Source organism: Ovis canadensis, chromosome 3 (assembly GCF_042477335.2).
Source record: "Ovis canadensis isolate MfBH-ARS-UI-01 breed Bighorn chromosome 3, ARS-UI_OviCan_v2, whole genome shotgun sequence".
NCBI lineage: Eukaryota > Metazoa > Chordata > Mammalia > Artiodactyla > Bovidae > Ovis > Ovis canadensis.
This window is the reverse complement of record NC_091247.1, coordinates 31,919,350-31,932,188: the sequence shown is the minus strand read 5'-3', so window position 1 is coordinate 31,932,188 and position 12,839 is coordinate 31,919,350. Positions and strand designations below refer to the sequence as shown.

The following is a 12,839-nucleotide window of genomic DNA, read 5'->3' as shown; positions in this document are numbered from 1 at the left end:
TATTCTGAGGTCACTGAGAATACAGTCAACATATGAATTTGGAGGGACACGATTCAGCCTATAACACCTTTCGCTTCTTCTTAGCTTCCACTGAGAATCTCTGCTATTTTTTGTTCCTTTTTTTTTCTTCTCAGAAGGGTAAAAGACTATTGTTATAGGAGAAGAGTATCATGGCCAAAGAGGCCCTCCTGGACACTGTTTAATGAAGTAAAAGTTGCTCAGTCATGTCCGACTCTTTGCGACCCTGTGGGCTGTAGCCTGCCAAGCTCCTCTGTCCATGGGATTCTCCAGGCAAGAATACTGGAGTGGGTTGCCATTCCCTTCTCCAGGGGATCTTCCCAACCAGAGAGTGGCTTCCCTCTGAGCCACCAGGGAAGTCGTGGACACTGTTTAGTTAGAGGAATTAGCTGGTAGGGTTGAAGGCAGAAATAGAAGTTCAGAGAAGGTAACCCTAAATGTCACATACTAACACCCTCTCCTCCTCATTATTTTTTGAGACTTTTTAATATTTTATTATTAAAAATTAGTGTCTGAATGCTGTGTTCAGAAAACAAAATTCAGTGTGTTGTGTCTGTGCTTTCTCATTTAACATCTAAGGCTCTTATACTCAGAATGGTACATTTCCTGCTAATAACTCTCTTGAGTTAACTTGGTATTAGACATTTATCTTAGGAACTTCCTTGGTGACTCAGATGGTTAAGAATCTGCTTGCAATGCAGGAGACCTGGGTTCAATCTCTGGGTCAAGAAGATCCCCCACAGAAGGGAATGGCAACACTCCAGTATTCTTGCCTGGAGAACTCCATGGACAGAAGAATTTCCTGCTAATCACTCTCTTGAGTTAACTTGGTTTTAGACATTTATCCTAGAGTGAATATAAATGACAAATGACATTTACAGTTTAAATAAAAATATTATTCTCTTGATGGGAGCATTTCTTAGTAGCATTTTATGTAACTGTGTATTTATATGGTCTTCCCGTAGAATGGCAAACATCAACAGATCTCAGGCAGACTTCAAGACGTCCGACTCAGAAAGCAAACTCAGAAGACCGAGCTGGAAGTTCTGGATAAGCAGTGTGACCTGGAAATCATGGAAATCAAGCAGCTTCAACAGGAGCTTCAGGTGAATTGTCCTTCACTGTGAGCAGTTACTAATAAATAACTCTTCCTAATCTAGCGGTTTCTTGTTTTTGGGGTCCTGAACCCCTTGGAGCCTCTAGTGACCTCCTTTGTAAAAGGATAGTAGACATACACAACCTTGTGGAATATCAGGAATCTCATGGACTCCCTAAAACTCTGCCTGACACCTGGCTAAATTCTGCTTAATATTTATACGTTACCTGGGCATTTGCCACTTTGTGTTTTAAGTCTTTAATAAATGCATACATAAATATATATTAAACTAAGGTTATTGTGACTACTTTTAGGAAATTTTGACCTAATGTTGTTCTTTCAGAATTGTGGTGAGAATATTATTACTAAATATGCCCTCAGGGATCTGGTAATTCTGCTCTTTATTTGTGCAGAAAAGAGACCCTGGAAGCATTTTGCATCTCGAGTCCTCTTAATCAAATGTGTTTTTCTGTAAGGACTAACAGTAATTAACATAATTACTTTCTCGCAGCAGACGTAGACAAGAGGCCAAATAACATTTCCTGTCTGATTTACACCTGCTTTCCCACTTATCCCTGAGTTTTTGGCCCCTCATTGTTCTTCATCCTGGGGTATCATAGCCTGCCTCCACATACCATTCAGAGCAGATACCAAAGGCACCTCTTAGGCTGTGCCTGTTCTCATCCTTTAGGACATGGGAAATTGTCAGACTTCTCGACATACCCTACTAGCAAAGCTTTCTTCACCACCTTTTATTTTCAGCCAGTCTTTCGTAAATGGATTTATGTGTAAATATTTGTATTTTAAATCATGTGTGATCCCATTCTAGTTTATCTATAAGTTGTAAGCTATTTATATATTATTCTACATATTAATCCCATACTAAGTTTTACGAGTGATGAAATCATGTTTTTACGTTTTCAAAAAATTCATAGACAATATTACAGAGTTTTAATCAGGTATTGCTTTTTCTTTTTTAAGGAGTATCAAAATAAACTTATCTATTTGGTGCCAGAGAAGCAGTTATTAAACGAAAGAATTAAAAACATGCAGCTCAGTAACACACCTGGTAAGTCTCTAAGGTTTGTTTTGCCTCTTTTATTCTTTATTCTTTTCTGAATGTGTCAGGCATGCTCTGCTGCTTTTAAAAAGTAGCATCATTCTATTATAAATAACATTTTTTTGACAATAGTTAAACTTTTTAGAATAATGTGAAAATGATCACAAGTTGGGTCATTTTTAGCAATAAAAAGTAAATGCAAATAAAGTAACAATTGTGATCTGACTTCCTGTCTTCACACCATTTTTATTTATATATTTTAAATACTAAATAAAATGTTAGATTACAATTAAATAAGACCTCAGTTTGGCTTGAACACAATGCTATCTGTGCATTTTGGCAAGATTCTTCGCTAATTGTAGAAAGAACTGTTTATGAGGACACTTTTCTATGAAGCCAAACCTGTTGGACTCTAGGGTAATAGTGTACAGCAATGATAGGCCTAAGCAACTGGCATGCCCTTCCTGGGACTTTAAATCATCTAACTTTGTGGTTCATGAGAAGAATTTTTACCAACTTGGCCCTCTGACATCTGTGGAACAAAATATTCCAGTGTAATTTATAAGAATATAACATTTCTCTTGATTCAAGTCTCAACCAGAAAACTGAAAAAAAAAAAAAAATATGTTGGATAGCATGCCAATAATAGCGTAGCAGAAGAAAGATTTATTTAAAGAAAAGTAACTCTGCAAATGTGTTAAAACTAGCTAAAGTATCCTAAATGTCTCCCAGTGAGTGCCAGTTTTTCACTTTACGGCTCTTTATTACACTTCTGGTTGTTGAGGAGGTCCAATTAAGTAGAGCTATCCCTCTTCTTTGCCCAAGTTCTGAACAAATTAAGAAATAAGGCAAAAGAGTAAGACATGAGAGACCAAAATACCACTTCATTATTAATAAAGCTGATGTTAGATAGCATGGTTTATCTGTGAGCAGTACAGCTGCCCAATGTAAGACATTGGGTGCATGAACAAAATAGAATGCAGATTCCTGTGGGCAGTTCAACCTCAAGAAAGCAAGGGATAGGAAAGATATAGGGCCACATGTGCCCGGGTCCTTATCTTGATCTCACCAATTATGTAAGAGTTAGAAAGAAGCTGGGACTGCTGTTTTCATCAAAGTTCCCTTACATGGCAGAAGCACCAGGCATAGAAAAATCAGTCTTGTGAACTACTCTTACAGTGTCCCTCACCTTCCATTGATGTCTCTTCTCAGACCATCTTCCTGGAACAGGGTGCTTTCTTTTCTTGGTTATTTAAAGTGTATCAGCTCCCACCTCACCCCCACAGGCATTCCAGAGGCAACATAAGACAGCCCTCCTGATCGGTGCAGAGTGCAAAGTATGTTGTCGTCCTCACTGTCAATATCTGAATTGTGAATAGGATGTAGACTGTGTCTTGTTAGGGACCCAGTAGAGCTGTGCTTCTGGTAGAGCATAGATAACCATGCTATCTAACATCAGCTTTATTAATAATGAAGTGGTATTTTGGTCTCTCATGTCTTGTTCCTTTGCCTTATTTCTTAATTTGTTCAGGTTAGCTTTTATAAATTTATTAATCTTTGTTCTAGTCCAGTCCAGAATAGGAAGCTCTTATTTGGAGTTTGCAGAGTACCCAGTATCCCTTAGATTCCTCTCTCCATGAGAGTAACCATTTAAAATTATCAGCCACGCACCACACACCATGCTAGACAATTTTCATGCATTATTTCCTTTCATCTTTACAACAACCTTGTGAAGTAGTTGTTGTTATTCCCATTGTTCAATTTGGAAAAACTGAGATTCAGAGGGAATAAGAAGTTACCCAAGATTGTCTTAGCTTCCCAGGTGGCGCTAGTGGTAAAGAACCTGCCTGCCAGTGCAGGAGATGAAAGAGACATGGGCTCAGTTCCTAGGTTAGGAAGATCCCCTACAGGAGGGCATGACAACCCACTCCACTATTCTTGCCTGGAGAATTCCATGGACAGAGGAGGCTGGCAGGCTACAGTCCATAGGGTTTCAAAGAGTCTAACGTGACTAAGCGACTTCGCACACACACAAGATCATTTAATAGTAGATTCAAATTCTTGTGTGTCTGACTCTAAAGCTCACTGCACTACAGTGTTGCCTTCTTCAGTTATCCAACACAGAGCTCGTAGATGGATATGATCCCATTCGGTATAAAAGCATCCATTATTACTGTTGCTGAGTTTGAATACTAAGAATGAATGTTCTTTGGCTTTTATTTTTCCCAGTGCTTGTCTCCCACTAGAATAGGACCCGTGCTTATCTTTCACTTTTACCTACTGTTGAACAAAGAACAGGGCCTTACATATAACAGATGTGTAATTTAATGATTAAATATTTACTGAAATACTGGAAAGCTCTCAGAATTATAAAAGAATTTATCAAGGTGCCTGGATATGAAATCAGCATATAAAAATTAGTAACTTTACTATATATCAAAAGTATTTATTCAGAAATTATGGAGGAAGGTCTCACATTAGCATTCTCATTGTTAAATTAATAAAGAAAAGCACAGCCATACAATTTTACTGATTAACATAAAAGATTCCTGGATAAGTAGCTACATATTATATTCTACTCCTGAATGAACTAGCTCAACATTTTAAAGATGTTGTTTAGTTCTCTACTAATTCATCTATATATTCAGTTTAATTCAGATTTCTTTAAATGAAACTTGGCATGATAATTCACAAATTCACCTAGAAGAGAAAATACGCAAGATGGGGCAAGACATGAAAAAGTGGGAGGACGAGACTAGCCCTATCAAATACCAAAACATAAGTTATGAAAGGTATAATGCCTAAAATAATGTATGTTTGATCAAAACTAGACAAAACACTGGAGCTAAATAGAGAATCTAGAAACATAGTATGTGTGTACACCTTTTGTCTCTCTAGTTATACCAGTTTGACCAGACAATAACCATTAATTACTGGTAAGTGCAAGAACTTGTGCAAAAAGTAAACTGTGTAATGTTTGTATTTCAGATTTAGGGATCAGTTTACTTCATAAAAAATCATTAGAAAAGGAAGAATTATGCCAAAGACTTAAAGAACAATTAGATGCTCTTGAAAAAGAAACTGCATCCAAGCTTTCAGAAATGGATTCATTTAACAATGAACTGAAGGTATTTATCTTCTATTATATTCATTTTTAATTTGCTGCCTCTTTACCTTCCTTATTTTGATTTAATTGAATGAATAACTAAAGCTATTATGTTTGTTATTTACATAATTTATTTTATTATTTGAGCTACACCAGAATTGCAAGATTGTTTTTAATGTTCTCCATATATATTATAAACATTAAGTCATGTAAACATACAATTTACCATAGTTTCCAGTTTTTGATGACTTTTTATTGGCATCTATACATTTAAAACATAATTACCTTTGTCAGTATTCGTATTACATTAGATTTGTTAGTATGGATCTCAGCCAGAATGATCTTAAGCAAATTTGAAAATGGGAAATATGGAAAATTTTAAATAGTCCAGGTGGTAGAGGCTCTTTTAACACACTAAATTCTTTTTTTATAATTTAATTAACCTTTGTGAAATAATGCAATAACCAGTGAAATCCAAAGCATAATTTGGCACTAAAAATTTTGCATGAAAAGTAGATTCGTGACTCATTATTTGCTACAGCGGAAGAGCAGATGTCCAAAACGTATACCATATGCTTCTCATTCTGTGCAGTATTAGTTGTATGCTGAAGCCATATCTATGAAAAAAAAATATTAAAAGCTAAAAATCAGACTAATGGCATATGATGGAAATTTGGGACTAGTCTCAGTTACTCCTTTGCTAACAAAGCGTGAAGTTTTCAGAGCATAAAGTATTACAGGGTTTTTCAGGCAAGTCTGTCTCTTGATTTGACTAACTTATTTAAAATAATGTTACACCAACCATAAAGTAAACAGTATGATCAAGAAAAGACACCATGGTGGCTTCAGTGAAGGAGGGAAAATTTGAGGTGAATAATGTTAATGACACATTCTACACCAGCATATATTCTGTAGAAAAAATTTTAAAGAAAACCAAATAATTTGTCATTGATGGACAGACAAACCAACCAAGTTATCTTCCCTGCGTTATTTTTTTAATCTGTACGTAGTTTAATTGGCTTTTTATCTGCCTTATCTTACAGTGTGGGAATGTGGATGACTCTGTTCTTCAGTGCCTTTTGTCTCTGCTAAGCTGTCTCAACAACCTCTTCCTCTTACTTAAGGTTATTTTCTAATATCTAGCTCTTTTTCTTTGAGTTACTTTACTGTTTCTTTTTTTAAACACTAGACTATTCTTTGCATTTATCTGAGTATCTTTGTTTGAAATAACCTATACAATATAAACATTTTTCTTTCTGCTTGCTTAAATATCCTTCTGCTGTTTCACTGCCTGTTTGAGTCTAATGCCAGGAATCAGTAAGGTTGCCCAGAGTTCTCATGAGGAGCCCATGACACTTAGAAATATTACCTGGTTCCCTGTGAGTGAGGCTAAATGATGGGATGATTACTGATTCAATGAAAAGGGAAACTAAGGGAATGTGAGACTAAATTATTTACCCATATCACTGAAAACTACTGTTTAAAGTAAAACTTAAATACTTTCTGAGATCTAGCGCAAGGTTATGTCATGTATGTATCAGGCTGCTTCGCAATACTGTGATAAGAACCGGTAATGTAGGTGCAGCTTCGGTTTTGTCTAGTTATAAGGTCTCATATTTAGATACACTTGCACCACAGAGAAAAACGTTCAAATCATAAATAAGCAGTTCACTTTTTCATGTGTAAATAGCACAAAGAATATTTAAAATACTCAATGAGTTTCTATTTAAATTTAAAGAGAGTTGCTTTATATTTACCACTAGCTGAGCGTCGTAGATTTTTAAATACATTCTACTCAGTACTAAAATGGATGGCAATAGAGCACGTAAATGTACATACACAGTGATGGCAGGAAGTAGAACTCAATTGTTACCTAAAAAAAGGTAGATGGAAAGATGATATCAGCCTTTCCTTTATGGTTATATCGTGAATGGCCAGGTTATCTGACCTTAGAATGTGTGCTTCAGGTCACACACAAGTTTAAACCTGTTTCTTCCTGTACACAGTGAAGTTTGACAATGGTTTGTGGACTATGCTCACACACACAAGTCTGATTCTTTGAGTTAGCATTTGATTCTCCACAGGCCTGCAGATTATTCTTGTTCCTTGTTTTACTTTCTTCCTTCCGCTTCCTGCCTTCCAACCTTTAACTGCTTGTTGATGCTTTCATCAGAGGCAATTTAGGAATCTAAAAGGAGATGAAACCTATGCTGTCAGAGTGGTCAGGAAAGTGACTGTCTTTACAGAAAGTAAGAAAAGAGGCTTTCTGTAGCCATTAGAAATGATACAGAGCAGTCAGTCACTTTTCACTTTCCTGCACTGGAGAAGGAAATGGCAACCCACTCCAGTGTTCTTGCCTGGAGAATCCCAGGGACGGGGGGAGCCTGGTGGGCTGCCGTCTATGGGGTCACACAGAGTTGGACACGACTGAAGCGACTTAGCAGTAGTCAGTTAACTTAGTACTGGAAACTATCCATTGAATTGCCAACAAGGAGACCTTTGAAGACCTTTTTGAGAGTGTCATCTCAGTTGAGTGACCACCAGAAGCTGGATTGCTGTAGATCAGGAATGAATGGGAGCCGAGGAGGGGTGGAGTGAGTGGGGAAAGCTTTAGGAGAGTGAAAAGAGAGCATGGAGAATTAGTTAAAAAGAGAGCATTGGGGTTTTTTGGCTTAAGAAAGACAACAAAGGATACAAAGTTTTAGTTATTCAAGATGGAAAAATTGTGAAATCCAATGCACAGCATAGTGACTATAAACTATAGTTAGCGAATTTGAACTGTACAATACAGTATTGTTAAGAGGATGGGTCTTAAACATTCTCAGGAAAGAAAAAAAGAGGGAGAGAAGACAGGGAGGGAGGAAATGAGGAGAGGGAGTGGTAACTATATGAAGCAATGAGTATGTTAATTAACTTGATTAGGGTGATCATTTCACAGTGTGTATGTATATTAAAATAAGTTGTATGCCTTAAATATATAGTTTTTATTTACCAGTTATACTTTATAATAAAGCTGAAAAGTAAAAGAATAATTGGGGCCATGCTTGAAAGTGGTATCACCTTTTTGTGCAGCAAATGGATACATGAAGAATGGATAGTTTTTGTTAGGAAAGAAGCATGAAATGGAGAAAATTGAACTTTTGGGGTAACTAACCATATCCATCAGAGGGTCTTAATTGCCTACTCAAGCCAAATATTTTATTGCTGAATTCTCAACACCTAGAACAGGGCATGGAACATCATGGGTGGCAGTACATACTTGCTGAAAGGATGAGTGGTTTTGAATGTTCTCAGTCAGAAGATAGACAGCATTTAGAGTTATTATTGGTATAGAGTTTATAAGAAAAAAGTAGAAAGAAATTAGTCAAAACCAGTAGGAAACCATATATCCCAGATTTTAAGAACACTTCTCATTTCATGTAATTTATTCTTTTAAGTAAAGGCTGCTTTTTTAATTCAAAAAAGGAAAGGAAAGACTTGAAGGAGATAGTAAAGAGAGAGGAAGGGAGGGAGGAGAAAAGTGAGAGACTGAGACTTTTAAAGTGGTGATAATTGATGGAATAAAGTTCCAGGGAAGCAGATTAAGATATAATCTTGTTCTTCAAGATAAAAAGAATACTTCCAGTATAGCATATGGGGATAAGATAGGCATGAAGTCAGTTAAATTTGTTGGTGGAGAGTAGGAAGCTGACAGCTTCAAAACTTAAAATCAGAAGCAAGTTGGATCGTTGCAAGAAATCATGAATAGTTGAGGACGTGGAATAACTCAAGACTAGAAGGAGATGGATCAGATGCAGGAAGGTTTAATGCTTTGGAGATGGAAAGATGAGGGAGATCCAGTCTGGCTTAATGTAGCAAGTTTATTGGCTGGTAGTGAGGAGAATGAATGGAAGATTGGGAAATTTCAGGAGAGAAAAGTAGCCATGAAATAATACATCTCAGTGTGGCTAGAGGGTGCAAGTTTAGTAGAGGAAAGCAGTCCACATCCTGAGCAATGTTGAATGCCTATTCACAGTTGGAGTTCATCATGAGTTTAAAAAAGAAACAGCATGACTAATTGTCTTTTTTCTCTCCACCAAAGTTCAGCTGCTTGTATGTAAGCACAGAAAAGGGTAATGACATAGATTCATAGATTTAAACAGGTTTGAGGTTTTAATAGACATGGGCAGAGAGGGACGAACAAGGGAGCTACAGATCTTAACACAGTAATTATGATAAAAATGAACTCTGACATATGTTCTGAACATGAAGGGATATGAAAAGAGGAATGGTTGTTGATGGAAAAGAGAGGATAATGGGGTCAGCAGAGCAGAGGTCCCAGAGAGGTTGAAAAACTGTTGAAATGGATGCATCAGATATAAGAAAAGCTTGAAGGATAAGAACTTAAGTTTGGAAAATGGGATACTGATCAATGGTAGTTTTCTTTGAGATGATGACAAGATATAATAATGCAAGTGATAGATCAAATGAATCCCCCCCCCCCAAAAAAAAGAGGTCATCATTGAGGAGATCAGCCTGAATTTAGGTTTTGATGGGGTTATCTATGTGGATGTCAAAGATTGGGAGAATAATGAAAATGAATGAGTGAGGAGCAGTGACCAGGTGATTGATAGATGACAGTAAAGAGGAAGGAGAGGGTGGAACTGCTGGATGGTATTCGGAGCCTCAGAAGCACGGAATTTGTACGAGTGAGGAGAAATAGTCATCTCAAAAAGGCAATGAAGAGCAACGAGAATACTCAGGCCAGAAACCCAGTCAGTCATATTTACTATTCCCTCAGGCCAGAAACCAGGCAAACAGCCCTCAGCCAGGCAGTCCTATTTACTAGTACCAGAATGGCACGAATGACGTTACGCGTCTCCTGATAGGATGCACTGAGAAAGACACATCACTTCTGTGCTGCTTTTGCCAAAACTATTTCATCTGTGTAAATGTAAGGAAATAATTAGGCAAACCCAGATTGTGGTTTGGTCTATAATATACTAACCCACACACTAGAAATGTGAATCTCATAAAAAAATGGAGGAGACCTCACAACAATGAAACAAAGTATATGGTCCTTGATTGGATAGTGGATCTAAAAAAAAAAAAGACTTATTAAGGACAGTGTTTACATGATTGGGGACATTTTTTTTTTTTTGATTGGGGACATTTTTGGAATAAGAGTTCTGTATTAAGTAATATTACTATGTCACTATCAACATTGACAATAGTTATGTGGAATAATGAAGTTCTAGGGGCTGAAAGCATCAGTGTGCAACTTAGACTTTTTGTAAATCTGAAAATTTTCAAAAAGAAAAATTTAGAGTTGCAAAATGTTGTCAAATGTTTATGAGAATGAAATAGTAGTTTAAGTCTATTTTTAAGTTACAGCCAAACATTGGGAAATGAAGAGGAGATGTGGGATAGTATAAATGAGCAGATTCCTCATATTTCATACTAGGAGTCAATAATTATTTTCTAATTCATAAATCAAGCTGTACTAATAATAGATAAGATTATTACAGGCTTTCTCTGTGACTGGCATTGTCCTAAATGTTTTAATTATATTAATTTATTTAATCCTTAACATTATCCCTGTGATATACCTTCTATTATTGGTTCACATTTCACACAGAAGTAAATTAAGCTGCCCAGAGTCACACAGATAGCAAAAAGAAATTCAACCTAGAGAGTCAGGATTTGACCTTAAATGGTTATGTTAGCTAATAAATTTTCATTTTTTTCCTAAGTGTTCAATTTAAGAAGCTAAAAAAAGACTAGCGTAATAAAGGAGGAAAAAAGTAGAAGGAAATAGTGAAATAGAACACAGATATTTAATAGAGTTAAGAAAACCAAATTTTTACTTTTATAGATTAAAAAAATTAACAAACCTTTGGCAAGACATTTTTGAAAGGAAGTAAAAATAAAGTTAGGAGTAAAAAGGAAAAATAACTGAATACATTACAAACAATAAAAGGGAATATTATGACAGATTTTGCATATAAATATAAAAACAGGTGAAATGAACAAATTATAATTTGTTAACACTGATTCAAGAAAAAAATAGGTAGTTCTATTGTCATGAAATATTTTGATTCTGTAGTGTAAAATCTCCTCTAAAAGAGAGTCCAGACCTGGAATTTTACTGACAGAATAAATAACTCCAATTTTATACATCTGTTTCAAAATATAGAAGAGGGAGTATTCCCAACTTATCACATGAAACTATTATAAACCTCATAATTTGATAATAGTGTGAGAAAAGATCATTATAGATCAATTTAGCATAGAGGCAAAAATTCTAAATAATATTGAAAAGTTGAATATGGAAATTTATAAGACAGCTACTCAGCTATGACCAAGTGGGATTTAACTTATCCAGGCAAAGATGATTTGATATGTAAAAATGTTTTACTGTAATTTGCCATATAAACAGGTTGAAGGAGAAAATCAGTTGCTCATCTCTCTAAATGCAGAAAAGGTATTTGATAAAATTTAGTACCTATTTATGATTAAGAAATGAAAAAGTTATTAGCATACTGCTGCTGCTAAGTTGCTTCAGTCGTGTCTGACTCTGTGCGACCCCACAGACGGCAGCCCACCAGGCTCCTCCGTCCATGGGATTTTCCAGGCAAGAGTACTGGAGTTGGGTGCCAGTGCCTTCTCCAATTAGCATTCTAGGAACAGAAGAAAACTTCCTTAACTTGAAAAGAATGAGCTATTGTTCTGTTAAGATAGAGAACAGCTCTGTTCGTAAATGCAAATTGTTTACTTGTTTTCAGTTAATTGATAGATTATTTTTAAAATCAAAGTATACTTATTTTACAGTGTTGTGTTAATTTATGCTGTCCTACAAAGTGATAGTTAACTATTAGATTTAACCAGGACCTCCTAGAAGCATACCTTAACTCAGAGGAGTGAGTCTAATGATACTTTCTAGGATCATTGTAACTTAGGTAGAGGAAATGTTTTTGGCAAGCCCCGTGGTACTTGTCACATCTTACTAATATGCATAGACTATGGTTTATATACGGTTAAGAGTGCCTGCAGTACAGGAGACCCAGGTTCTATCCCTGGATCTGGAAGATCCCCTGGAGGAGGGCCTGGCCACCCACTCCAGTATTCTTGCCTGGAGGATTCCATGGACAGAGGAGCCTGCAGGCCACAGTCCATGGGGTCACAGAGAGTCACGCATAACTGAGTGACTTACCTTACCTTACCTATGGTTTCTGTATTTTCATTCACCCAGTAAATACTAACTAAATAACTATAGTCTACCAGGCTCTCTCTTGGCTGGGATTATCTTGATGAAAGACAGTCCTGTTGTCAAGAAACTCACTCCAGTGGAGAGACAGTCATACAGTTGGAAGATGCTGCCTGTGATAGGAGAATGCACATAATGCCTTGCAGAGCACAAAGAAGCTCGTTAATTCAGACGCAGGAGGAATGGCTGATGAAGGAAGACTTGGACCAGTATTTTTTTTTTAACTTTTATTTATTTATTTGGCTGGTCTTAGTTTTGGCATACAGGATCTAGTTCCCTCATCAGGAATTGAACCCAGCTCCCTTGCACTGGG

At 36.4% G+C, this 12,839-nt stretch overlaps 1 protein-coding gene across 6 annotated transcripts in view; it reads left to right on the top strand.

Annotated features, from left to right (window-relative positions):
- The window catches only part of ITSN2 (intersectin 2), a 124,183-nt gene that overhangs the window by 54,648 nt on the left and 56,696 nt on the right, over positions 1–12,839 (top strand). For all 6 annotated transcript variants that reach the window (XR_011255542.1, XM_069582665.1, XM_069582667.1 and 3 more), the window contains 3 exons: positions 984–1,124; positions 2,096–2,183; positions 5,163–5,302. Coding sequence is in view for 5 of the 6 variants with exons in the window: in XM_069582665.1 (XP_069438766.1) it covers positions 984–1,124; positions 2,096–2,183; positions 5,163–5,302 (369 nt within the window). In the remaining variant the exon portion in view is untranslated. The remainder of the gene's footprint in view (positions 1–983; positions 1,125–2,095; positions 2,184–5,162; positions 5,303–12,839) is intronic.